This window comes from Bubalus bubalis, chromosome 1 (assembly GCF_019923935.1).
Source record: "Bubalus bubalis isolate 160015118507 breed Murrah chromosome 1, NDDB_SH_1, whole genome shotgun sequence".
NCBI lineage: Eukaryota > Metazoa > Chordata > Mammalia > Artiodactyla > Bovidae > Bubalus > Bubalus bubalis.
Genome location: NC_059157.1, coordinates 48,166,928 through 48,194,570, shown reverse-complemented (window position 1 = coordinate 48,194,570; position 27,643 = coordinate 48,166,928). Strand labels below are relative to the sequence as shown.

Sequence of the window (27,643 nt, the reverse complement as noted above, 5' to 3'; positions counted from 1 at the left end):
CACCTCATGCGAAGAGTTGACTCATTGGAAAAGACTCCGATGCTGGGAGAGATTGCGGGCAGGAGGAGAAGGGGACGACAGAGGATGAGATGGCTGGATGGCATCACTGACTCAAGTCAGTGATCGTACGTCCATCAATGGACGTAAGTCTGAGTGAACTCCGGGAGTTGGTGATGGACAGGGAGGCCTGGCGTGCTGTGATTCATGGGGTTGTAAAGAGTCGGACACAATTGAGCGACTGAACTGAACTGAACTGAATTCTGTCTTAGGGCTTCCCCTGTGGCTCAGACGGTAAAGAATCTGCCTGTGATGCAGGAGACCCTGGTTCAGTCCCTGAGTTGGGAAGATCCCCTGGAGGAGGAAATGGCAACCCACTGAAGTATTCTTGCCTGAAGAATCCCATGGACAAAGGAGCCTGGCAGGCTACAGTCCATGGGGTTGCAAAGTGACATGACTGAGTGAGCACATTTCTGTCTTAGCCTGCTTGGGCTGCTGTAACAAAATCCCACAGACTAGGTAGCCTATAAAATTTAGAAATTTCCTCCTCACAGTCTGGGGGCTGGAAGTCCAAGCTCGAGGTGTCAGCATGGTATGGGGAGGGCCCTCTTCTGGGTTGCAGACTTCCCGCTGTGTTCTCACACGATGGAGGGGACACGGGGAACTTTGTAGGGTCTCTACTATAAGGGCACTAATCTCATTCATGAGGGCTCCACGTTTTTGATCTAGAAAGTTCTAGAGGGATTTCCCTGGTGGTCCAGTGGTTGAGATCCCAAGCTTCCAGTGCAGAGGGCGTGGGTTCGATTCTTTGTCAGGGAACTAAAATCCCACTTGCCATGTGGTGTGGCAAAAACAAAACAAAAACAAAAACAAAATCTCCCGGAGGCCTTACCTCTGGGGCTTAGGATGTGAACTTGAATTTGCAGGGGCACAAACACTCAGACCACAGCAATTTTCTTGGAAGTATTTCTCCTAAGAGCACTGCTTCAATAAGCCACTCGTTCAGAAATCTTGGGAAACTGGACTTCCCTGGTGGTACAGTGAATAGGAGTCCACTTGCCAACACAGGGGACACGGGTTTGATCCTGGTCCGGGAAAATTTCACCTGCTGAGGAGCGATTAAGTCGGTGTGCCACAGCTGTTGAGCCCTCAAAATGCAGCTGCTGAAGCTCGAACACCTAGAGCCCACGCTCTGCAACAAGTGAGGCCATTGCAATGAGAAACCTGTGAGCTGCAGCTGGAGAGTAGCCCTCACTCGCTGCAACTGGAGAAAAGCCCGTGAACCAACGAAGCCCCAGCACAGCCAAAAGTAAGTAGTTAAAAAAAAAAACAAAAACAAAAACAAAAAAACAAAAAACCTGCATTTAAAAAAGAACCACCTAAATGAAAGCTTTTCTTTTCATCAATTCCATCAAATTCATCAATTTCATCAATTATTTCTTCCTCCTGAGTTTCAGCATCCAGCATGGCCAAAACTTCATCAGTTACACTGTCCTCAGAAGATCGGACAGAACTCAAGGGCAAAATGAGAACAAGCTGCTGAAGAGGACAAGGCAGCCTCCAGCCCTGCCACAGAGGGGAGTTTGGAGGAGGAATGACTATCCGCAGAGCTCCCAGGAAAGCATCAAGGATTTGGATTCTTCAGCCAACTCCATTGTGAAGTCTCCCACACTTGGACCTGAAAGGCCGGGCCCAGTGTTGGCAGGATAGTCATAAACCCGGAACTGTGGTCAGCTTGGTTTTTAAGAAGCCCATTGTAAGCCTGACCACCAGTGCAGAGTTGGCCAAACTCCATCCCATGACTGGCCCGTAGCCTCAGAGATTAAATCCTAAATAAACACTCCAGCTAAATGCCCTGTCGACTGGAAGCCATACTGGTCTATAGCTGGAAATAAGGCAAGAAAGAGGCACGATAATATCAGCCAGATAAGGGAAAATGCAGGAAGCCAGCTAATAATTACCCAAGGCCATCACATTCTTTGTAGGAATTTCAAGTCAACAGGCACCTCCCTGCGGGGGCAGCGCTGGGCTCCCTTGAGAATGAATGAGCCGGTGTCTAAACACAATGCTGATCGTCCAACACAGAGCCAGCAGCCACGTTTGCCTAGCTAATCTTAAACCGAAAGCAGTTAATAGCATTTAAAAGTCAGCTCCTCAGTCACACTAGTGACTCAGTGGCCACGTGGCCAGTGGCTCCTGTCTTGGATGGTGCAGGGAGCTCTGCTGGGCAATGCTGAGCCAGAGTGTTCGGTCAGACAGGGAGAGCCAGGCCCAGCTCACTGCAATGAAACGGAGCGGGTATTTCATTACCAACCGAGGGTGTCATCGGATCAACATCCCAGGTGCAGAATGTATACGCGTGGCTGAGTCTCTTCGCTCTTCCCCTGAAACTATTATGACATTGTTCATCGGCTATATGCCAATACAAAATTAAAAGTTAAATATATATATATATATAAAATATTTGCTGACTCAATAAATAAATAAAAATAAATCTGGGCATAGAAATGTGGGACAAAGTTGCCACCTACTCCCACTGGGCTCACCTTTCTGGGGACACCCCCACACGTCCCTAGTCCCCAAGCCCTGTGGGCTCTGTCCTGATGGCGGGCCTTGGTGCCATCCAGTCTTTGTGCGTCCGGATCCCTGCAGAACCGCAGCCCCAGCCATCGGGTCTGCCTTCCCTGCCCCAGAGAGGGGGGAACAGCCCACAGGGGCCTTTTGCCCTGGCCACCTGTCCTGCAGCAGCAGCTGCTGTACATTCCCCTTCTTTTGCCTCCTGAGAAGCACACAGCTTCTGAGACAGCCAGCCCCTGCATTCTTCCTGACCCAGTGGCTAGCAGCATCCCCCGCCCCCAGAAAGGGTCCAGAGAGAGACCTCAGGCCAAGCCTTCCTCACCTCGAGGCCCTGTCTCCCTACCCCGCCAGGCAACAGCGGCTGACCCACCAGGCCCACCCCTCCCGCCTTCTTCTTCCTGTTTACTTTCAGGATCTTCCATCTCTCGACTGAATCTGGGAGCAGAGTCTGCAAAGGCCTTCTCTTTATCCTTTGGGGATTTCAGCTTCACAACCCAGAGTGTAGGAATGATGTTAAATGCTCAAATAAGATGGCCCTGGGAACCCAGAAGAATGGTTCTACCTGATGGGCTGGAGAGGCTGATGGGAGGCGGTGCTCAACGGGACCCTCAGGAATGAGCAGAATTGTCAAAGGTGGTCGTTCAGGAACATGAGCGGGGGGTGGGGGAAGCTGCAGCAGTGGGCCAGGAGGTGGGAACAGGAGGCACATGTTTGGGAATGGGGAGCAGTGAGGTCTAAGGCTAACAGGGTACAGAACCCCAGGCGCTGGACTCCAGACAACAGGATTGGCTGTAGAGATGGCATCACCCACTTGGGCCAGCATCCTTCCATCCCTCAGAAGCAAACGTCAGTGTTGAAAGCAGGTTTGTTGTTTAGTCACTAAGTCGTGTCTGACCCCATGGACTGTAGCTCGCCAGGCTCCTCTGTCCATGAGATTTCCCAGGCAAGAATACTGGAGTGGGTTACCATTTCCTTCCCCAGGGGGATGTTCCCAACCCAGGAATCGAAGCTGTGTCTCCTGCGCTGGCAGGAGGATTCTTTACCACTGAACCATCAGGGAAGCCCTGAAATCAGGCTTTCAACCCACCCACAGCCAGTAATTAGCTGGGCCTGGCCTCCAACCACGTAGGCCTCGAGCTCTTGGAATAGTAATTTCTCCTCATTTTAAGGTTGCCGATCACTATACAGCTAGCCTTTTTTAAATATAATTTTCTTTCTTTATTTATTTTATTATTTATTTACTGGCCGTGCTGGGTCTTCTTTGCTTTGAGGACTTTTCTCTAGTTGCGGTGAGTGGGAGTGGCCCTCCAGTTGTGGTGAGTGGGCTTCCTGTTGGGGGTGGCTTCTCTTGTTGTGGAGGATAAGCTCTACGACTCATGGGCTCAGGCTCGATAGTTGTGGCACTTGGGCTTAACGGCTGTCCAGCATGTAGGATCTTCCCCGATCAGGGATCAAATCCGCGTCTCTCGCATTGACAGGTGGATTCTTTACCACTGAGCCACCAGGGAAGCCCCCAGTTAGTCTCAGTGTCTTAGAAATTACAACCGAATTTTCTGTTGGAGAAATTAAACAGCTTTTAATAGAAAGCTCTTCCAGGGCCTGACTCTCGAGGGTGCTTTAAGACACAGTGAACTTCTCCAATGATGCAAATGTATGTTGAGGACCGAAGGATATCTGGCACAGCCTTTCTTTGGAAGGTTTCCAGTCTTTGCTTGAAGACTGCTCAGGGCCTAATTGCATTTCTTTCCAATGGGTCCAACAGAAAACCCAGATGGGGATTTATCTGGAGGTGAAAATGCAGCCTTCCTGCTTGTAAGCACACTGCCTGGGGTATCATGAGCTCAGACTCCAGGACTCGGCAGAACAAAGACAGGAAAGCTGGTCACTTCCGATCGGGGGTGCATATTAATTCCCCGGACTTTCTCTGTTCCAACTCATGACTCCATGGATCGAGTTCTTTCAAGAAAAGAAAAATAGACCTTGTCATTTCCTATTGTTTCAAAGACAAAATCCAGCCTGGGAAAGATTATGGCAAGAGGAAGGGGACTCGTGTTCAGATGACTAAACAGCAACCTGACCTGGAAAATGCTCGATTAGTTTCCAAGGAAGGGAGGGAGCAGCAATTAGAGGCAAGTGTCGAATCACGACATGAACTCCCTTAAGGAGAAGAAAGCAGAAATGTTCCTGACCCACTGACAATGAACCAGCAAGAGAATGTGTTACGAATCGATGAAGAATTTGCAAACCCAGTGAGTTGCCTCCCAGTTCTGAGAGCCTGAACTTCCTTCCTTAGAACGTGACCTCTGATTGTAAAGCCTCCGGACCCTGGGAGGGTGAGGCGTGTGCTGTCAGCAGAGGGGCATATCCACGGGCTGGCCATGCTGGCTGCCACCAAGGCTTCTGTTCAATCAGACTGGCCTACATCACTTAGCTCAGGCACGTGGAAAACTTCTAAGAAGAAGGAAGATGTCTTGGGAAGAATTTCAGCTGTCCTAAAAAAACTGGAATAAAGGCACATCGTTGTTGTTGTTGAGTCACTCAGTTGTGTTCAACTCTTTGGACCCCATGGGCTGCAACACACCAGGCTTCCCTGTCCTTCACCTTCTCCTGGAGTTTGCTCAAACTTATGTCCATTGAGTTGATGGTGCCATCCAACCATCTGATCCTCTGCCACCCTCTTCTCCTTTCACCTTCAATCTTTCCCAGCATCGGGGTCTCTTCCAATGAGTTAGCTCTTCGCATCAAGTGGCCAAAGTATGAGCTTCAGCTTCAGCATCGGTCCTTCCAATGAATATTCAGTTTACTTCCTTTAGGATTGACTGGTTGTTTTTCAATGAGGTAGATCTGTATGCACCAACATGAAAAATTATTGAAGTCATGTTATTCAGTGAAAAGGGCAAATTGGAGAATAATGCATAGATTATATCATTATGTAAAGGAAAAGGATTCCACATAAAACTCTATTTTTCTTCTGTGTATGCATAGACATCTATAGGTCTGGGGATTCCCTGGTGATCCAGTGGTTAGGACTCCATGCTTCCATTGCTGGGGGTCTGGGTTGGATCCTTGCTTGGAGAACTAAGATCCTGCAAGCTTGTTGCAAGGCCAAAAAAAAAAAAAAAGACCAAAAAACTATACGTCTGCCTGTCACATTTGTGGGTTTGGAGAGAAGAAATGAATGTTACATACCACACAGCCAAGTGTTAAAATCTTATAGACATCAGGCCCCAAATAAAAAATTATGTAAAAGACATGCTCTTGCCTACCTTGACAAACATACCTTTATAACAACTCTGAAGACCAGGTTTAAACTTGGAATCCCTAGACTTCAGGGTCTGGTGCCGATGTGGTGGTGTGGGGCGGAGGGGCTGGCTGGGTCCTGACCCACCTGTCTCGTCCCACCTCCCCTCGGTCCCTCCCTGGGAGGGCCCTCACATACTTAAGTGTGGACCACCGGGCTCCTGAGTCCATGCTGTGTGCCACCTATGGCCCCCCAAACAGCCTGAAAGTATGTGATCTGCTGTTAGGGTCCCAGCCCTGTAGAAAGTCAGGATGGTTGACAAGATGCTGGGGCAGAGGACAGGGTGGAGAGGCTGGAAGAGAGCCCAGAGCAGGTGGGTTGGGGCACAGAAGAAGGATTCTGTGTAGAGGCAAACAAAAAACCCAAATGCAGGGGAATCTGGGCTGCAGGATACGAGCAGATAGATGACCGGGCTCGGGAAGCCCAGGCGGAAGCCAGGCCGGGCCTCTAGCTGCCTGCCCATCAGAAACCCAAGGGAGGGAATTCCCTGGCGGTCCAGCTGTTAAGACTCTTTGCACTCACTGCCGAGGCCTGAGTTTGATCCCTGGTCAGGGAACTGAGATCCCACTTGCCCCGTGGCACAGCTGAAAAAAGAGAAAGCAACCCAGGGGAGCTTGAGATAAGAATGCAGATCCCTGGGCGCCCCCCTCCCGGAGAACTCAGTGGCTTTCGGGTGGGATTTGGAATCTATCTTCTTAGACAACGCGGACAGCCCTGGGGATGGGGAGGGTGGCGGGCTGTAGATGGCTTTGGCTGATGACCAGGGTTGGTCCTCAGGGACAGGCTGAGGGCAGGGAGCTGAGCAGGTGAAGACAGCTTCACTCCATGCCTCCAAAAATCCCACACCCTCCTGTAAGCCTGTCTGAAAGCCCACACTGACCCAGAGTAAGCAGCCTACAGCCCTGCCTACAGGGCTGGTGAGATACTCCCGTCAGTGGGGTTTTGTGAGCTCCTCTCATAGTGATTTCAACGAGGGTGACCCCTCATCCTGCTTTGATGGAGACCAAGGGATTTTCTGCAATTCAGGAGTCTCAGTGCTAAAACCAAGATTGCTGTCCTGGCCAATCCCCCATGGGTGGACACACATGGGTGGTCCCCCTAATTCCCACCTTCCTCTGACCAGGCCCTGCCAAATCCTGAGTCCTGAAAAGATAGACATTTCACATCGCAAGGAATGACCACTGGGTTCTAAATCTCGTTTTACTTCAGTCTGTGTCCTGAAGAAATATTATAGCGTTTGCTCCTTTTCATTTTATAAGACATGTTGAAAATTGCCTTTCATTTTTAAATCCCTCTTTTCAGCTACTTTTAATATTCCTTTTCAAAGCAAGAAAGAAAAAGAAAAGGCCATTGGGACTGTAAACTTCACATACTTGGACTGGACCCAAAGGAGAATATTTATTTCAGCAAAATTCATTCAGGGTCTTGAAAGTCAAGTGTGTGAATATAAAATACACCTTTTCAGTCTAAAAATAATGCCCCTTTCTAAGCTTGGATGGCTGAACCATGACATGTCAGGTTGACATATTCCATGCTCCCAGGAACGTGACCCCAGAAAGCGAGGAAGGAGAATGTGGTGCTTAGGGAGGTGGGGTTTGCCCTGGCTGGCTGGCCAACTTGGCTTCTGGGAGGGTACAGTCCAGTGACCTCACCCGGGTCTGCCTTCTCATCCTCTTGTGACTCTTCCTGCTCAGGAGGTCTGTTTAAAGTCCTTTCACAAACAAGCATCATTTATTTCAGCTTCAGCCACTCATCTTAATTCCATCATGAAAGTGTGTCTGGATCTTACGCAAGATGTGTAGGTGTGGCCGGGAGGATCCATCAGCGCCTTCAAATTCCAGCCCCGTCAACTCAGGGACAGAGCACTGTGTCCCTGACAGCCTCCCCCAACACACACACACAAAGGCTACCCGGCCCTAGATCCGCAAAAACTGGGCTTTCAACCTCTCAGATCTTCACTGGGTCAGTTGTTCCTCCTGTCAGAATCATTAGCTGTTGAAGGACAAAGAGAACGGTGTGCGTGTGTATCTATATATATGTATGCATGCATGTGCATGCATGTCTGTGAGTCTGTGTCCATGCTTGTCTGTGAGTCTGTGTGCGTGTGTGTCTGTGAGTCTGTGTGCATGAGTTTGAGTCTCTGTGCATGCGTGTCTGAGTCTGTGCCTATTGTCTGTAGTCTGTGTATATGCATATCTGTGAATCTGTGTCCGTGCGTGTCTGTGAGTTGCGTGCATGCGTACCTGTCTGTGAGGCTGTGTACGTGCCTGTCTGTGAGTCTGCGTGCGTGCCTGTCTGTGAGTCTGCATGCGTGCCTGTCTGTGAGTCTGCGTGCGTGTGTGTCTGAGTCTGTGCCTATGTGTGTCTGTGAGTCTGCGTGCATGTGTGTCTGTGGGTCTGCGTGCGTGTGTGTCTGAGTCTGTGCCTATGTGTGTCTGTGAGTCTGCGTGCATGTGTGTCTGTGGGTCTGCGTGCGTGTGTGTCTGTGATACTGCATGCGTGCGTGCCTGTCTGTGAGTCTGCGTGTGTGCGTGTCTGTGAGTCTGCATGCGTGCATGTCTGTGGGTCTGCGTGCGTGCGTGTCTGTGGGTCTGCATGCGTGCATGTTTTTGGGTCTGCGTGCGTGCCTGTCTGTGAGTCTGTGTGCGTGCGTGTCTGTGATTCTGCGTGCGTGTGTGTCTGTGAGTCTGCGTGCATGCATGTGTGAGTCTGCTGGCATGCATGCGTGTCTGTGATTCTGTGTGCATGCGTGCCTGTGAGTCTGCTTGCGTGATTGTGAGTCTGCGTGTGTGTGTGTCTGTGAGTCTGCATGCAGGTGTCTCTGTGAGTCTGTCTGCATGCGTGTCTGAGTCTGTGCCTATGTGTGTCTGTGAGTCTGTGTGCATGCGTATCTGTGAGTCTGTGTCTGTGCGTGTCTGTGTGCATGTGTGTCTGTGATTCTGCGTGAGTGCCTGTGAGTCTGCGTGCGTGCATGTCTGTGAGTCTACATGCATGCATGTCTGTGAGTCTGTGTGCGTGCATGTCTGAGTCTGTGCCTATGTGAGTCTGTGAGTCTGCGTGCGTGCGTGTCTGTGAGTCTGTGTCAGTGCGTGTCTGTGAGTCTGCATGCGTGCGTGTCTGAGTCTGCGTGCGTGCATGTCTGTGAGTCTGCGTGCGTGCGTGTCTGAGTCTGCGTGCGTGCATGTCTGTGAGTCTGTGTGCGTGCGTGTCTGAGTCTGTGCCTATGTGTGTCTGTGAGTCTGTGTGCATGCGTATCTGTGAGTCTGTGTCCGTGCGTGTCTGTGAGTCTGCATGCGTGCATGTCTGCGAGTCTGTGTGCATGCGTATCTGTGAGTCTGTGCCCGTGCGTGTCTGTGAGTCTGCATGCGTGCATGTCTGTGAGTCTGTGTGCGTGCGTGTTTGTGAGTCTGCATGCGTGTGTGCCTGTCTGTGAGTCTGCGTGTGTGCGTGCCTGTCTGTGAGTCTGTGTCCGTGCGTGTCTGTGAGTCTGTGTGCGTGCGTGTCTGAGTCTGTGCCTGTGTGTGTCTGTGAGTCTGCATGCGTGCGTGCCTGTGAGTCTGCATGCATGCGTGCATGCCTGTGAGTCTGCGTGCATGCGTGCCTGTGAGTCTGTGTCCATGCATGTCTGTGTGCATGCGTGTCTGTGAGTCTGTGTGCATGTGTGTCTGTGGGTCTGCATGCATGCGTGTCTGTGGGTCTGCGTGCATGCTTGTCTGTGGGTCTGCGTGCGTGCGCATCTGTGAGTCTGTGTGCATGCGTGTCTGAGTCTGTGCCTATGTGTATCTGTGAGTCTGTGTGCATGCGTATCTGTGTGCATGTGTGTCTGTGAGTCTGTGTGCATGTGTGTCTGTGAGTCTGTGTGCGTGCGTGTCTGTGGGTCTGCGTGCATGCGTGTCTGTGGGTCTGCATGCATGCATGTCTGTGAGTCTGCATGCGTGCGTGCCTGTCTGTGAGTCTGTGTGCGTGCGTGTCTGTGATTCTGCGTGCGTGTGTGTCTGTGAGTCTGCGTGCATGCATGTGTGAGTCTGCTGGCATGCATGCGTGTCTGTGATTCTGTGTGCATGCGTGCCTGTGAGTCTGCTTGCGTGATTGTGAGTCTGCGTGTGTGTGTGTCTGTGAGTCTGCATGCAGGTGTCTCTGTGAGTCTGTCTGCATGCGTGTCTGAGTCTGTGCCTATGTGTGTCTGTGAGTCTGTGTGCATGCATGTCTGTGAGTCTGCATGTGTGCATGTGTGTCTGTGAGTCTGCCTGCATGCATGTCTGTGAGTCTGTGTGCATGTGTGTCTGTGGGTCTGCGTGCGTGCGTGTCTGTGAGTCTGTGTGCGTGCGTGTCTGAGTCTGTACCTATGTGTGTCTGTGAGTCTGCATGCGTGTGTGTCTGTGAGTCTGTGTGCGTGCGTGTCTGAGTCTGTGCCTATGTGTGTCTGTGAGTCTGTGTGCATGCGTATCTGTAAGTCTGTGTCCGTGTGTGTCTGTGAGTCTGTGTGCGTGTGTGCGTGTGTGTCTGTGAGTCTGCGTGCGTGCGTGTCTGTGAGTCTGCGTGTGTGCGTGTCTGTGAGTCTGTGTGCGTGCGTGTGTGTCTTAGTTCCCTCAGTCCTTAACATCATGTTGCCAAGTGGCCAGGGTGTCAGCTGTGTTTCCACTTTGCAGGTCTGTGTGTGTAAGATTGAATAGCAACTAGCTAGTAACAAAGTCTGCAGGGTGGGTGCTGGTTTCTGCTGACCTGGGATCAAATCCCATCTCGGCCACTCAGTTGCTGTGTGACCCTGGGTGGCTTGCTTGACCCCTCTGTGCCTCCTCTGGAAAGTGGAGATCGCAGTCGTACAACTACAGAGCGTGGTGACAGGAGCTAAATGAGGTTGGGAGTGCTAAGTGACTGCAGAGGGCTCTGATGTCAGAGTGCCTGGGAAATGGAGCCCTTGTTACCTGAGGATTCTCCAGATATTCTGGCCCTGGCAGGTAACCCCCACCCCCACCCTAATAGATATACATTGTTATACATTTGCCCAAACCTATAGAATATACAACACAAAGAGTGAACCTTAATGTAAACTATGGACTTTGGTAGTAATAACATGTCAGTGTAGCTGCGGTAACAAATGTGCCATCTGGTGTGGGGTCTCAGTACTGGGAAAGGCCTTGCATGGCAGGTGGGGGAAGAGGTAGTTATGAGCCTCTCTGTATTTTCCATTCCATTTTGTTGTGAATCTATATGGTTCTAAAAAATAAAATCTACTTAAAAAGGAAAAAAAAACAGGTAAATAAAGACTACTTTGGGCTTCCCAGGTGGCTTGGATGGTAAAGACGCTGACAGCAGTGCAGGAGACCTGGGAGGATCCCGGGTCGGGAAGCTCCCTGGAGGAGGGCATGGCAGCCCACTCCACCCTGGAGGAGGGCATGGCAGCCCACTCCAGGACTCTTGCCTGGAGAATCCCATGGGCAGAGGAGCCTGGCGGGCCAAGTCCATGGGGTCACAAATAGACACAACTGAGCGACTTACAAACCCCTCCCCCCAACACACAAATGCACAAAGGCTATTTTTTAAAGAAAGGACCCAGACAATCTCTTGAGAAATAAGCAAATGTCCTAGTTTATGAAATTCCTTTCATTTATTCGTTCAATAAGTATTTCTTGAATTTGCCATCTCTTCTTTAGTGAGGTGTCTGTTCAGATATTTTCCCCTACTTTTAGTTGGCAAAATAAACTTGTTTTCTCATTGCTGAGTTTTAAGAGCTCTTTATATATTTCGTAGGTTAGTCCTTGATCAGATAAGGACTTATGAAAAAATATGAGGGTTTACCCTATGCTGAGTGCTGTTCTAGGGAGTGAACAAAACAGAAAACAGCCTGCCCGCCTGGAACTTACGTTCTAAGTAACCCACCGCAGGACACCTTGTGATAAATGCTGTGGGGACGAATGAAACAGAGTAATGGCGGGAGGGATAGAACACGGGGTGCTATTTATAAGAATGGTCAGAGAAGTCCCCTCTAATAAGGCAGCGTGTGAGAACAAACCAGAAGGAAGTGAACAAGCCACGAAGCTGAGGGAGCAGGAAGGCTCCAGGGAGAGGCAGGGTGAGCGCAAAGGCCCTGGGGAAGAAGAGCAGGAGGTCAGGGTGGGGAGTCGGACTGGGAGAGGGCAGGGGCTGGTCACTAACAGCCCTGCAGGCACCTGGGAAGGACTTTGCCTTTGGAGTGTGCATCCATTTCCTGTAACTGTTGTAACAAGTTCCACAAACTCAGCGGCTTAAGACAACAGAATTTAGTCTCTGACGGTTCTGAACCCTGGAAGCCAGACACCCAGGTGTCGGGAGGGCTGTGCCCTCTGCAGGCTCCAGGAGAGGCTCCTGGCTGCTCCTCCAGTCTCCGGGGGCTCCTCATGCTCCTTGGCTGGTGGCCGCATCACTCCAGTCCCTGCCTTCATCTCCACGTGGCCTTCCTTCTCTCCGTGTCCCCTTTTCTGTGTGTCTCTCATCAGGACATTTGTCACTGGGTGTGGGTCCCTCCTGCATAAACCAGGATGATCTTGTCCTGAATTTAGTTATATCTGCCGAGACTGTTTCCAGCGCCATGGTGGTCTGACAGCAGCCACTTCCGGGAGGCTGTGTGCTCTAGAGCCCACCTGGAGCAGGTTCAAGAGAAAATGGGAGGGAACGGGAGGTGTGGCCAGTGCTTTTAACAGGCCTTGTTAGAAAGGGAAGTGGGGAAGGGAGGCAACAGCTAGAGAAGGATGGGAGGTCAAGGGAGAATTTTTAATATTTTGTTGACAGAGCAGCGTGGCTTGTGGAATCTTAGTTCCCAGACCAGGGATGGAACCTGGGCCCTTGGCAGCGAGAGAGCAGGGTCTTAACCACTGGACTGCCAGGGAATTCCCAACAGAGGACTTTTTAATATGACTTTTTATGAAGAAGAGAAGGAGGCATACACAGAGCGATGGTGATGTGAAGATGGAGGAAGAAATCGGGATGCTGGCAGCCACCAAAATTTATAAGAGGCACAGAGGGACCATCTCAGGCAAACTGGCACACATGGTCACGCTATCTTATTTTCTCTTTTTGGTGACACCATTTGTCATGTAGTCTCCTAGTTCCATGACCAGGGATAGAACCTACACCCCCTGCATTGGAAGCACAGACTCCTCACCACCGGACTGCAAGGGAGGACCCTACACAAGGGAGGACTCTCCAACAGCCCTCAGCAAGCACAAACCTGCTGACACCTTGATTTTGGGCTCCAGGACACACATTTTGAACTTCTGGTTTCCAAAATGTGAGATAATAAATTTTTGATGTTTAAGCCACCAATTCTGTGACTACCCCACTCTGGTATTCTTGCCTGGAGAATCGCATGGACAGAGGAGCCTGGTGGACTACAGTTCATGGGGTCACAAAGAGTTTGACACGAGTGAGCAACCTTTCACTTCACTTTCACTGTGGTCATCTGTGACAGCAGCCACAAGAAACAAACATACTAAGTGCATCCTTAAAACATACATCCATACCCATTTGTGAATGTATCTGTAGGAAAAAATCACCAGAAGTGGAATTATGAGGTCAAAGGATATGCATACTTTAGGATCTGGAATATATTTACCAGGGATTCCCTTGTGACTTAGACAGTAAAGAATCTGCCTGCAATGCAGGAGATCCAGGTTCGATCCCTGGGTCGGGAAGATCCCTGGAGAAGGAAATGGCAACCCACTCCAGTATTCTTGCCTGGCAAATTCCACGGACAGAGGAGCCTGGCGGGCTACAGTCCATGCGGTCGCAAAGAGTCAGACATGACTGAGGGACTCACACACACAGATATTTACCAAAACGTCCTGCATCAGCATGGCTCTAATTTCAGCTGATGACTGCAACAAGAATGCCCATCGGCGCACGGAGGGTGGCTTCCCAACCCCCACCTGGCCTCCTGCACACACATTTCATTGACACGTGAAGTTGTGAGTCTACCTCTGGCTGTCGGAATGTGAGCGGAAGTGAGGTGCCCACCTCCAGCGAAAGTGAGGAGACACTGTGCATTCTCCACTTTCTCTTTTCATCTCCACCAGCCAGAAGTCCCTTCAAGATCCTGGGAAAGCCAGTAGAGCCCACTAGATGGGAGGAACCCATCGCTGAGTCACTGAACCACCACTGGAGAAATACTGTCCACCAACCAGAAACATCCACAGGACTCTTACACAGGGAGCAATATATTTCTATCGTACCCAGCCTCTGGAAGGTTGCCTTTTTGTCACGTGACCCTAACTAATATGCTGTGATACTATTTTTTAAATACAAACATCAGATCTCCTGTGTCTCTTGCATTGGCAGGTGGGTTCTTTACCACTAGGACCACCTGGGAAGCCCTAAAGAGAAGAGATAATTCTGATGCCAAATTCATTACGTGGAAAGAGAGGCTTGAAGATAGGTCGGCCCCATAGACTGTAGCCCGCCAGCCTCCTCGGTCCATGGGATTCCCCAGGCAGGAATACTGGGGTGGATTGCCATTCCCTTCTCCAGAAGAACTTCCCAACCCAGAGATCGAACCCCTGGTCTCCTGCCTTGCAGGCAGATTCTTTACTGTTTGAGCTACAGGGAAGTCTCCTGGAAGATAGGGACTATTCCATAGTGAGAGATCAGTGGGATGGGTGATGCTGTGGGGAGTATGAGGCTGTGGAAGAGGTGGGGGTTCCCGCCAGAGTGGTGTCCTGGGTGGGGAACAAAGCCCAGGGTGGCCTCGGGGGAACCTGGATGGTCTGTCCGCTGCAGTGGGGGTGGGGGTGGGGGTGTCTGTTTTCTCTGTGAACTGGAGAGTAAGACACATCAGGGCGGAGGGCAGGGAGCTGCTGAGAGAGGAGGTGTGATGCAGCTGTGGAGGGAGAGAATCTAAGGACCCGGGGCGCCCCCCGTGACCGTGATTCTGGGGTTCTCTCTGCCATGCTGCTGGAATGTTGGTTTTAACCACGGTTGGGGGTTTTGCCGAACGAATGGGCCCCAGGGAGAGAGAGTGTGGGTGCTGGCTGGACCTGCCCTGAGGCCTGTGGGGGGCTGCTCAGATGTGGGGGTGCTGAGGGGGGCTAACAGAGGCGTCTGAAGACCCCGAGGGGTGATGAGGTGTCAGAGGCAGGACTCTGAGGGGGAATGGAGGGTTATGATCTAGAACGACCTGGGGGAACATCGACCTGTAGCCATCTGGAAATTGGGGTGTGGGGAAGAAACTGGCCCCCACTTCACAGCCGCGCAAAGAGCATGCTCATGGGAGAGCCAGGCTTTCTTTCTCTTTTATTCTGTTTTCTTTCTCTTTTTATTTGAGCTTATGTGAAAAAATCCACAAATACTCCTTTAATCCACGCATGATCGCCAACATTGTTTTTTTAAGGAACTCTGTAAATACTAGTATAGCTTTTAATCTTGATTACTCTGATGAACATATTATTGTTTATATTTTATTCTGCACATTACAGATTTTGTGTATTCTGACTCAGGCTTTCAATGCGATGCAAGGAAGGAGACGGCCTCCCTGGTGGCTAGCATGGTGAAGCGTCGGCCTGCAGTGCGGGAGACCTGGGATCGAGCCCTGGATGGGGAAGATCCCCTGGAGAAGGAAATGGCAACCCACTCTGGTACTCTTGCCTGGAAAATCCCATGGGCGGAGGAGCCTGGTGGGCTACCGTCCATGGAGTGGCAAAGAGCCGGACACGACTGAGAACTTCACTTTCACACAGAAGGAGACACTGAAGGGGAGGCTGAGTGTACGAGGGATTTTGCGACTGTTCCGCAGGCTCTCGAGAGCCTAATGGAAGGATGTCGGGTCAGCATGAGAGACGGCTACATACTCTGTGGCTCCTTGGGACCATCAAAAATGGGAACAAAGGACACGATGGGACCACCCAGGATGGTCCCCAAGCAGATTACGGGGCCCTGGACACTCTACATTCTAGTGAAGTTCCTCATTCGACAGCTGCCTTTTTTTTTGTTTTAATTGGAGGATAATTACCTTACAATATTGTGTTGGTTTCTGCCATACAGCAACATGAGTCAGCCACAGGTATACATATGTCCCCTCCCCTTTGAGCCTCCCTCCCACCCCCCACCCCATCCCAGCCCTCTAGGTTGTCACAGAGCCCTGGGTTTGAGCTCTCCACGTCATACAGCAAATTCCCACCGGCTGTCTACTTTACACATGGTAATCTATACGCTTCCATGAGACCCTTCTGAACTGTCCCTCCCTCTGCTGCCCCCGCTGTGGCCACAGTCTGTCTACATCTGCATCTCCACCGCTGCCCTGTAAACAGGAGCCTCTGTAGCATCTTTCTAGAGTCCACATATATACATCGATATGCCATATTTGTTTTTCTCTTTATGACTTACTTCACTCTGTATAATAGGCTCGAGGTTCATCCTCCCCATTCAGTTCAAGTTGTGTCCAACTCTTTGCATTCCCATGAACCACAGCACACCAGGCCTCCCTGTCTACCACCAACCCCCGGAGTTCACTCAAACTCATGTTCATGGAGTCGGTGATGCCATCCAACCATCTCATCCTCTGTCGTCCCCTTCTCCTCCTGCCCCCAATCCCTCCCAGCATCAGGGTCTTTTCCAAGGAGTCAGTTCTTCACATGAGGTAGCCAAAGTACTGGAGTTTCAGCTTTAGTTAGCATCATTCCTTCCAAAGAAATCCCAGGGCTGATCTCCTTCAGAATGGACTGGTTGGATCTCCTTGCAGTCCAAGGGACTCTCAAGAGTCTTCTCCAACACCACAGTTCAAAAGCATCAACTTCGGCACTCAGCTTTCTTCACAGTCCAACTCTCACATCCATACATGACCACTGGAAAAACCATAGCCTTGACTAGATGACCTTTGTTGGCAAAGTAATGTCTCTGCTTTTTAATATGCTGTCTAGGTTGGTCATAGCTTTTCTTCCAAGGAGCAAGCATCTTTTAATTTCATGGCTGCAATCACCATCTGCAGTGATTTTGGAGCCCAGAAAAATAAAGTCTCTCACTGTTTTCACTGTTTCCCCATCTATTTGCCATGAAATGATGGGACCAGATGCCATGATCTTAGTTTTCTGAATGTTGAGTTTTAAGCCAACCTTTTCACTCTCCTCTTTCACTTTCATCAAGGGGCTCTTTAGTTCTTCTTCACTTTCCCATTAGAACTGTTTCAAATGTGTTCCGTTTTATACTGAGTAATATTCCATCATATATATGCACCATAACTCCTTTATGCACTCATCTGCTGATGGGCACCTGGTTGCCTTCATACCCTAGCTAGTGTAAATAGTGCTGCAGTGAGTATTGTGATACCTGTGTCTTTTTCAGTTATGGTTTCTTCAGGGCATATGCCCGGTACTGGGATTGCTGGGTCATATTGTAGTTTTGGTCCTGGTTTTTTTTTTTTTTTCCTGACCATTTTCTATTAAAATTTGACCTGTAGCAGGCACTGTAAGAGAGACCCCAGCTGGACCCAAACCTGACAAACATCTTTCCTGGGGAGCTTGTGTTCTGAGATTGAGGCTATGATATGCCAGGTCCATCCCTCTGTCCAGGAGAACTCAATTATCATTTGGTTCTGGTGGATTTGACTGTCCTGAAATCGCACCTCCTGAAACTGTGAACAAATAACTGAGATTCTGAAACTCTTTCTCTGTGCCATGTTAAGTGCTTTTAAAGGGAGTATTTATTTTCATCTTCATGACAGCCCTATGGAATTAGGCGCATTATCATTCCCATTTTAAGATGAGGACCTTGAGGCAGACAAAGGTAAAGCAGCCTGTTTGGATTTGGGAGCCAGCAAGTGGTGGTGTCAGGATTTGAACATGGAGCCCATGGTCTCCACCCAGGCTTCTCTGCCTGCTACCATCACAAGCAAGAGCCAGAAAAGCCTAATCCTAAATCTCTATAGATCAGGGGTGCTGCTCAATCACCACAGCTCTGGAGTTAAAAGATTTTTCTTTCTATTCCAAACTTACTCCCCGTCCGCCCTCTATAGTCACCCACTCCGTGATCAGGTCTCACTGTCCCTTCTCTCTCAGTTAAATGGCCAAATGCCGCTTGCCGTGGTGACTTACCGTTTCAAAACTGCCAAGGGAATTCCCTGGCAATCCAGTGGTTAGGACTCCACGTTTCCATTGCAGAGGGCCCAGGTTCAAACCCTGGCTGAGGAACTAGGATCCTGCAAGCTGTGAAGTGTGGCCAAAACAAACATACAACAACCAAAAAAAAAAAAACTTCTGGCAGAAAACGCTCAGTGGAGGAAAAAGAGAAGTTGCCAGAGTAGACGTTGATTCAGGAGCAATAAGCCATTCCCACATTTGTCTATCTGACAATGCCTGGCTGCAGCATCTGGCTCAGGGCTTCTTTTGAGCATTGAACTCGGGGAAGACTCTTTGAAGTGTTCCTCTGTTTTCCTTTGTCAGGCACATGCCCTTCCATCTTTCAACACTCCAGCACAACGCATTGGCTCAGTGGATCTCAATTTTCCAGAGCCGGAGGCAACCTCATCAGTTCCTACTCCAATTTCTCTTGTTTACATTGCTAAGCATTGCAGGAATGAGGCCATCAGGCCGTGAGAGGAAGATGATACAGGTTGTGTTGCTATACCAATTAGACTGGGTTCACCTACAAGCAACATCATCCTGAAAATAGTGACTTAATCTATACAGAAGAACACAAATATCCATTTCTGCATGGTATGGTGGCCCATGATGTTACAGACCCAGGCTCCTTCTATCTCATTGCTTTAAAACACACGTGGCTTTCTTTTCCAAGGTCATCTCATAGTCCAATATGACTGCTGGAGCTCCAGCCATTACTTCTCCATTCTGGGTGACAGAAAAGAGAAGAGGAGGAAGTCACCTTTAAAGAGACAGTGATATGTCCACCCCTTCACTTTAATTTCTTTGTCCAAAGCTTTATTATCTGGCTACCCCTGGATGTAGAAAATACTAGGGGGTGTAGTGTTTTACTTGGCAGCAGTGTATCCAGTTTAAAAAAAAAATAGTGCTCTTTTGCTAGGAGAAAAGGAAAGAATTGCTATTTGGAGGCACATAGCAGACTTTGTTATAGTTCAGTTCAGTTCAGTTGCTCAGGCATGTCCAACTCTTTGTGACCCCATGAATCGCAGCATGTCAGGCCTCCCTGTCCATTACCAACTCCGGAGTTTACCCAAACTCATGTCCATCAAGTCAGTGATGCCATCCAGCCATCTCATCCTCTGCCGTATCCTTCTCCTCCTGCCCCCAATCCCTCCTAGCATCAGGGTCTTTTCCAATGAGTTAACTCTTTGCATGAGGTGGCCAAAGTGTTGGAGTTTCAGCCTCAGCATCAGTCCTTCCAATGAACACCCAGGTCTGATCTCCTTTAGGATGAACTGGTTGGATCTCCTTGCAGTCCAAGGGACTCTCAAGAGTCTTCTCCAACACCACAGTTCAAAAGCATCAATTCTTCAGCACTCAGCTTTCTTCACAGTCCAACTCTCACATCCATACATGACCACTAGAAAAAACCATAGCCTTGACTAGACAGCAAAGTAATGTCTCTGCTTTTGAATATGCTATCTAGGTTGGTCATAACTTTCCTTCCAAAGAGTAAGCATCTTTTAATTTCATGGCTGCAATCACCATCTGCAGTGATTTTGGAGCCCCCAAAAATAAAGTTTGACACTATTTCCACTGTTTCTCCATCTATTTGCCATGGAGTGATGGGACCAGATGCCATGATCTTATCTTTCTGAATGTTGAGCTTTAAGCCAACTTTTTCACTCTCCTCTTTCACTTCCATCAAGAGGCTTTTGAGTTCCTCTTCACTTTCTGCCATAAGGGTGGTATCATCTGCATATCTGAGGTTATTGATATTTCTCCCGGCAATCTTGATTCCAGCTTGTGCTTCTTCCAGCCTAGCGTTTCTCATGATGTACTCTGCATATAAGTTAAATAAGCAGGGTGACAATATGCAGCCTTGACGTACTCCTTTTCCTATTTGGAACCAGTCTGTTGTTCCATGTCCAGTTCTAACTGTTTCTTCCTGACCTGCATGTAGTTTTCTCAAGAGGCAGGTCAGGTGGTCTGGTATTCCCATCTCTTTCAGAATTTTCCACAGTGTATTGTGATCCACACAGTCAGAGGCTTTGGCATAGTCAATAAAGCAGAAATAGATGTTTTTCTGGAGCTCTCTTGCTTTTTCCATGATCCAGCAGATGTTGGCAATTTGATCTCTGGCTCCTCTGCCTTTTCTAAAACCAGCTTGAACATCTGGAAGTTCACGGTACATGTATTGTTGAAGCTTGGCTTGGAGAATTTTGAGCATTACTTTACTAGCATGTGAGATGAGTGCAATTGTGCAGTAGTTTGAGCATTCTTTGGCATTGCCTTTCTTTGGGATTGGAATGAAAACTGACCTTTTCCAGTCCTGTGGCCACTGCTGAGTTTTCTAAATTTGCTGACATATTGAGTGCAGCACTTTCACAGCATCATCCTCTGAGGTCAGGGGCAGCAGCCTAGAGGAGCAACTCCACGTCCAAGGAACAGTGGCTGTGAGGGTGCAGGAGGGCCAAGAGGAGCTACTCCATGGTCAAGGTCAGGAGGGGCGACCTCCTCCAAGGTAAGGAGCAGCGGCTGCACTTTGCTGGAGCAGCCGTGCAGAGATACCCCATGTCCAAGGTAAGAGAAACCCAAGTAAGGTAGTAGGTGTTGCTAGAGGGCATCAGATGGCAGACACACTGAAACCATAATCACAGGAAATTAGCCAATCTGATCACATGGACCACAGCCTTGTCTAACTCAATGAAACTAAGCCATGCCCTGTGGGGCCACCCAAGACGGACAGGTCAAGGTGGAGAGGTCTGACAGAATGTGGTCCACTGGAGAAGGGAATGGCCTTCAGTATTCTTGCCTTGAGAACCCCATGAACAGTATGAAAGGGCAAAATGATAGGATACTGAAAGAGGAACTCCCCAGGTCAGTAGGTGCCCAATATGCTACTGGAGATCAGTGGAGAAATGACTCCAGAAAGAATGAAGGGATGGAGCCAAAGCAAAAAGAATACCCAGATGTGGATGTGACTGGTGATAGAAGCAAGGTCTGATGCTGTAAAGATCAATATTGCAAAGGAACCTGGAATGTCAGGTCCATGAATCAAGGCAAATTGGAAGTGGTCAAACAGGAGATGGCAAGAGTGAACGTCGACATTCTAGGAATCAGTGAACTAAAATGGACCGGAATGGGTGAATTTAACTCAGATGACCATTATATCTACTACTGTGGGCAGGAATCCCTTAGAAGAAATGGAGTAGCCATCATGGTCAACAAAAGAGTCTGAAATGCAGTACTTGGATGCAATCTCAAAAACGACAGAATGATCTCTGTTCATTTCCAAGGCAAACCATTCAATATCACAGTAATCCAAGCCTATGCCCCAACCAGTAATGCTGAAGAAGCTGAAGTTGAACGGTTCTATGAAGACCTACAAGACCTTTTAGAACTAACACCCAAAAAGATGTCCTTTTCATTATAGGGGACTGGAATGCAAAAGTAGGAAGTCAAGAAACACCTGGAGTAACAGGCAAATTTGGCCTTGGAATACGGAATGAAGCAGGGCAAAGACTAATATAGAGTTTTGCCAAGAGAATGCACTGGTCATAGCAAACACCCTCTTCCAACAACACAAGAGAAGACTCTACACATGGACATCACCAGATGGTCAACACCGAAATCAGATTGATTATATTCTTTGCAGCCAAAGATGGAGAAGCTCTATACAGTCAGCAAAAACAAGACCTGGAGCTGACTGTGGCTCAGATCATGAACTCCTTATTGCCAAATTCAGACTTAAATTGAAGAAAGTAGGGAAAACCAATAGACCATTCAGTTATGACCTAAATCAAATCCCTTATGATTAAACAGTGGAAGTGAGAAATAGATTTAAGGGATTAGATCTGATAGACAGATTGGCTGATGAACTATGGAAGGAGGTTTGTGACATTGTACAGGAGACAGGGATCAAGACCATCCCCATGGAAAAGAAATGCAAAGAAGCAAAATGGCTGTCTGAGGAGGCCTTACAAATAGCTGTGAAAAGAAGAGAAGCAAAAAGCAAAGGAGAAAAGGAAAGATAGAAGCATCTGAATGCAGAGTTCCAAAGAATAGCAAGGAGAGATAAGAAAGCCTTTCTCAGCAATCAGTGCAAAGAAACAGAGGAAAACAACAGAATGGGAAAGACTAGAGATCTCTTCAAGAAAATTAGAGCTACCAAGGGAATATTTCATGCAAAGATGGGCTCGATAAAGGACAGAAATGGTATGGACCTAACAGAAGCAGAAGATATTAAGAAGAGGTGGCAAGAATACACAGAAAAACTGTACAAAAAGATCTTCATGACCCAGATAATCACGATGGTGTGATCACTCACCTAGAGCCAGACATCCTGGAATGTGAAGTCAGGTGGGCCTAAGGAAGCATCACTATGAACAAAGCTAGTGGAGGTGATGGAATTCCAGTTGAGTTATTTCAAATTCTGAAATATGATGCTGTGAAAGTGCTGCACTCAATATGCCAGCAAATTTGGAAAACTCAGCAGTGGCCACAGGACTGGAAAAGGACAGTTTTCATTCCAATCCCAAAGAAAAACAATGCCAAAAAATGCTCACACTACCACACAATTGTTATAGTTACTGTCCTGTATTAAGAAAGACTCTTTCCCTGGTAGCTCAGGTGGTAAAGAATCTGCCTGCAGTCCAAGAGACCCAGGTTCAGTCCCTGGGTTGGGAAGATTCCCTGGAGAAGGAAATGGCAACCCACTCCAGTATTCTTGCCTCCGAATCCCATGGACAGAGGAGCCTGGTGGGCTACAGTCCATGGGGTCAAAAAGAGTTGGACGGGACTGAATGACTAACACACATTATAAGGAAGAAGATGAAGGTCATGGGTTCAGGAAGAACTAGGATGCATACATGTCCCTGGTGCTGGGCTCTGGACTAGCTACGCTAGAAAATCATATGCAAGCAAAGTGCTCATAGGTGGTTGATCTAAGCGTGATTTATGCTTCCCCCGGAGCAGCCTGGAGGTGGGACACCCAGGGGGCTGCTATTTAAATGGTAAAAATAAGACATTAAATTTGTCTCCCAGCCAAGTCAAGTGGGAGTCCACTCTATTTCATCATGCCAGGGATGGGGGCCAGCACTACGGGGTCCCTGTCAGTCTCTATTTATTCTGACATCCAGCTAATCACTGCAGGATCCTTGACAATGTCAGAGAGTCAAGTTCAGGACTTGGGCTGTCTCTCATGAATTCAGACCAGTTATTAGAAGCAGTCGTGCATAGGGCTTCCCTGGCGGCTCAATGTGGTAAAGAATCTGCCTGCCCACACAGGAGACATGGGTTCGATCTTTGGTCAGGGAAGATTGCACATGCAATTAAACCCATGTGCCCCAACTATTGAGCTGCTACTCTAGAGCCTGGGAACCGCAGCTCCTGAGTGCATGTGCCTCAGCTCCTAAAGCTCAAGTGCCCTAGAGCCCGTGCTCAGCAACAAGAGAAGCCACGCAATGAGAAGCCTGGGTACCACAGCTAGAGAGTAGCCCCGGCTCACTGCAACTGGAGCCAAGCCCATGCAGCAGTGAAGACCCAGCATAGCCAAAAACAAACAAATAAATAAAAAGTTTACAAAAGAAGTATCCATGCATAATCCAGCTTCTCCAAACTAAGTAAGCCACCCATGTAGAAGGAGTCTCAGGTGGGACAAGTTAAGGGTTCCCGCTGGCCCAGATGTTGCCACTCTGACAATGACAAAAAGCGTCCTTCCTCTAGATGGATGGAGTCCCTGATACATGGCGCAGTCATAGGACAGTGTTTGTGGAAAATAAGAAAAATTGCTTTCTCTAAGGAGACGCAGCTGCGAGCTGAGTGTCAGCTCCCACACAGCCAGGAGCATTTGTGCAGTGCACAAGCTGAGCCGCTGTGAATGGCAGCCCCAGTAAAGAAGATGGGGCTCGGCGCTGGCATCATGTTTCCTGGCCACCCAGAGAGCCATAAGCAGTTATTTCCCAAGTGTGAGGAGTACCTCGTATCCAGCCCCACTGACGAGTGTCCTTCCTCCACCCTGCCACCTGAAATAACCAAATTCTTTTAAACATATGTGAAACACCATCTTTAAGACATTGAATGTCAGGCGAGGAGGGGCAGCGCTTCCCTAACTCCCCTGCCTTGCGGGCAGCGTAGGAAAGGGGCAACCTGGGGGTGGGGGCCCCAGTGGGCCACCTGAGCTGAAGACACAGAGATGAGGGTCTAGGGAGACCAAGGGGACCACAGCTGCAGGGCCAGGGTGTCAGGGATAAGAGGCGGGCACAGGCAGGGAGAACCCGGAGGTGAGCAGAGGCCCCCTTGAGAATATGGTTGAGAGCTCGTCACACGTGCTTGCGAAGGAACCACCCGAAGCCAGGACCAGAAAACCACGGGAAAGGCCTAGAAGAAACCACATCCAGAGCTCTACGAGGACTAGAGGTGCCCGTTCCCCCAGCCAGACTGGAAAACATCATGGCCACTGGCCGGGCACTAGAAGGTGATGAATAATTAGCTCCAGAGAAAGGGTGGAGCTGTGACTTTGGGAGGTTCTGCCCCATGGGTGATTGCAGAAGGAAATGGCAACCTGCTCCAGTGTTCTTGCCTGGCAAATCCCAGGGACAGGGAAGCCTGGTGGGCAGCCGTCAATGGGGTTGCAGAGTTGGACACGACTGAAGCGACTTAGCAGCAGCAGCCCCATGTGTGACCCACGGTTCTGTTTATCACCCTGGGCCAGCTGTGTGATGACCTCCCCACAGCCAGCCCAGCCCCATCCGTTCAGGGAGCGCCTGGTTCCCCCACGCCGAGGACTGGAGCCTCGGAGAACCAGCCAGTCCCCCTGACCTCACCCGGCCACCCACGTTCTTGCTGGGAGGTGGTTTGGTCTCCAGCTATTGAAACTCACTCTCAAGACAGCAAGGTCTCGGGCTCATGCGTAACTGGGCTGTTTGTATCCAAGGAAGTGCCATGTTTCCCACAGCTTTATATAAACTTCCTCTTACTGAACGCATCTGGGTTCACAGGCTGCGGAACTTTTCTTTGAGTTTCTAAACTTAGCAGCTTTTCTCCTCACTCTGTTCCCCAAATATGGGTTCAGCTAGAGTCTGCGCTCTGGGAAGCCGAAGGTCTGGCCACTGTACCCAACTCAGCCTCGTGACTGGGGTGCAGTGAGGTGGGTAGGGCTGTGCAATGAGGCAGGGGTCAGATAGCAAGGTGGGGGGGTAGCTGCCAAGAAGGGCCACCCCTGGAGGCAGGGGCCGGCACCCATGTGGTGACCCCCCCCCCATGCATCCTGTCTCGATGGAAAAAGAAGTGGCACCTTCAGACCCTGCCGGGGGCAGGTAGCCCACCTGAAGCCAAGTTGCATGCCAGGATCTCAGCCACGGCCCTAGGCACACTGTTGTTAGGTCGCTAAGGTGTCTGTTTGTGACCCCACGGACTGCAGCACGCCAGGCTTCTCTGTCCTTCACTATCTCCTGGAGTTTGCTCAAACATGTCCATTGAGTCAGTGATGCCATCAACAATCTCATCCTGTGTCATCCCCTTCTCCTCCCGCCTTCAATCTTTCCCAGAATCAGGGTCTTTTCCAATGAGCCGTCTCTTCACATCAGGTGGCCAAAGTATTGGAGTTTCAGCTTCAGCATCAGTCCTTCCAATGCATGAGTCCTTCCCAGGCATGAGCTGTTCTCAAAACTGCTTGTTCTTGCCTAAATGTAATCCTCTTGTGTTAAAATATAGGTTTTATTATTACTTGGGGCCAGCAAAGCCAGCAGATGAGGCGACAATGGCCCTGAAAAGACGCAGCTTGTTCCTCAAAGTTCCCAAGAGGAGAGGGGAGCACACGGCCCCACGCAGAGCCACACGGGGAGCACCAGGGTCTATCAGGAGATGGAAGGAGTGGCGGGAGAAGTGAGAAACAGCCTTTACTGTGGTCTAGCTAGAAGGAATGGGCGAAGCAGGGTAAGCAGGCTTGGGACTGGCTATTGTGAATAATTCCAGCCAACTCCGGAGGCCAGGGCTGTCTGGTACCCAGACAAGGGCAGAGGGATAAGTGGCCCTGACTGTGAGAGCCCTTTGAGAGCTCAGCAAAGGGAGTGATTGGGGTGGACTTGGGATTCGTTGCTTTGTACCCAACAGCTCTGCTCCCAGAAGAACTGTTTGCTGTCTCTAGGAATCAGCTAACCCGGCAAGTCCCTCCAGGGCCAGCAAAAGCCCACAGTCAAAGCATTGGAAACCACATGGATATCTCACATCTCAATTTTGACCAGGATGGGCATGGATAGAGCCCTTGGACCCTGAATTGCTCAGCCATTTGGCTGCCCAGGGGCTTCCCTGGTGGCTCAGCTGGTAAAGAATCTGTCTGTAATGTGGGAGACTTGGGTTTGACCCCTGAGTTGGGAAGATCCCCTGGAGACAGGAAAGGCTACCTACTCCAATATTCTGGCCTGGAGAATTCCATGGACTGGTTCCCTTGTGGTTCAGCTGGTAAAGAATCCACCTGCAATGCAGGAGACCCGGGTTTGGTCCCTGGGTTAGGAAGATCCCCTGGGGAAGGGAAAGGCTACCCACTCCAGTATTCTGGCCTGGAGAATTCCATGGACTGGTTCCCTTGTGGTTCAGCTGGTAAAGAATCCACCTGCAATGCAGGAGACCCGGCTTTGATCCCTGGGTTGGGAAGATCCCCTGGAGAAAGAAAGGTTACCCACTCCAGTATTCTGGCCTGGAGAATTCCATGGACTGGTTCCCTTGTGGTTCAGCTGGTAAAGAATCCACCTGCAATGCGGGAGACTCGGTTTTGATCCCAGGGTCAGGAAGATCACCCACCTGGAAAAGGAAATGGCAACCCACTCCAGTACTCTTGCCTGGAAAATTCCATGGATGGAGGAGCCTGGCGGGCTACAGTCCATGGGGCCACAAAGAGTCGGACATGACTGGGCGACTTCACTTTCTTTCACTTTTGGCTGCCCAGTACTGTCCTCTTCCTTTCATTGGTCGTGCAATAATGCAATCCTTCATTTGGATGTTTTAGGACCTTGTGTCTTGAATTAACGGCTAAGTTTTTATACCATCACCACTATTTATTTATGTCTTCTGTCAAACATATCATCTCAAGTAATCCTTCAACAACCTTGAGGTTAGATGTGGCAGATAAGATTGGCTAAGTATTTAACATCCATTCTCCCCTTCTTCCTTACCAGCAGAACTCCAGCTGTATTCCAGGTAGTAAGGCGCCTGGCTGCAGTACTGACTGCTCTGTACTGCTTAGTAGGTAGTACAAGGTAGTACAACAGCCAGTTCTAGCCAACGTGGTGTGAAGGAAAGAGGTCCCGGGGACGTTTTCAGGAGGGAGCAGACACAAGTGGCACCCACATTGTAGCCTCCTGCCTTTTGCCCCTCCTCTGTCCTCCTGCCTGATATATAGGTCGGGCACTTAAAGACATGAGAGCCAACTTTCAGGCATAAAAGCAGAAAGCTTCAAGCCCCGGATGATGGAGTAAGAAGGCAGAAGAAGCCTGGGTCCTCAGCTGCACCAATCCCAAACTGTCTGCCGCCAACCTCCTGTTATATGAGAAAAACGGTACCTCTATTTTAACGAAATTACTGTGAGTATGTCTTTGGTGCATATGTGTGTGTGCTCAGCCATTCCGAATCTTCGAGACCCCATGGACTGAAGCCCACCAGGCTCCTCTGCCCATGGAATTTCCTAGGCAACAATATTGGAGTGGGT

The 27,643-nt window shown here is 49.5% G+C and overlaps 1 protein-coding gene across 2 annotated transcripts in view; it reads left to right on the top strand.

Moving 5' to 3' along the window:
- The window catches only part of EVA1C (eva-1 homolog C), a 127,193-nt gene extending 110,826 nt beyond the window's left edge, over positions 1 to 16,367 (top strand). Inside the window, exon 8 of one of the 2 annotated variants that reach the window (XM_025281676.3) lies at positions 15,322 to 16,367. In XM_025281676.3, coding sequence (XP_025137461.3) covers positions 15,322 to 15,563 — 242 coding nt within the window. In that variant the 3' untranslated portion in view covers positions 15,564 to 16,367. The remainder of the gene's footprint in view (positions 1 to 15,321) is intronic. The other variant, XM_025281685.3, reaches the window with a different exon arrangement.
- Positions 16,368 to 27,643: the final 11,276 nt, after the last annotated feature.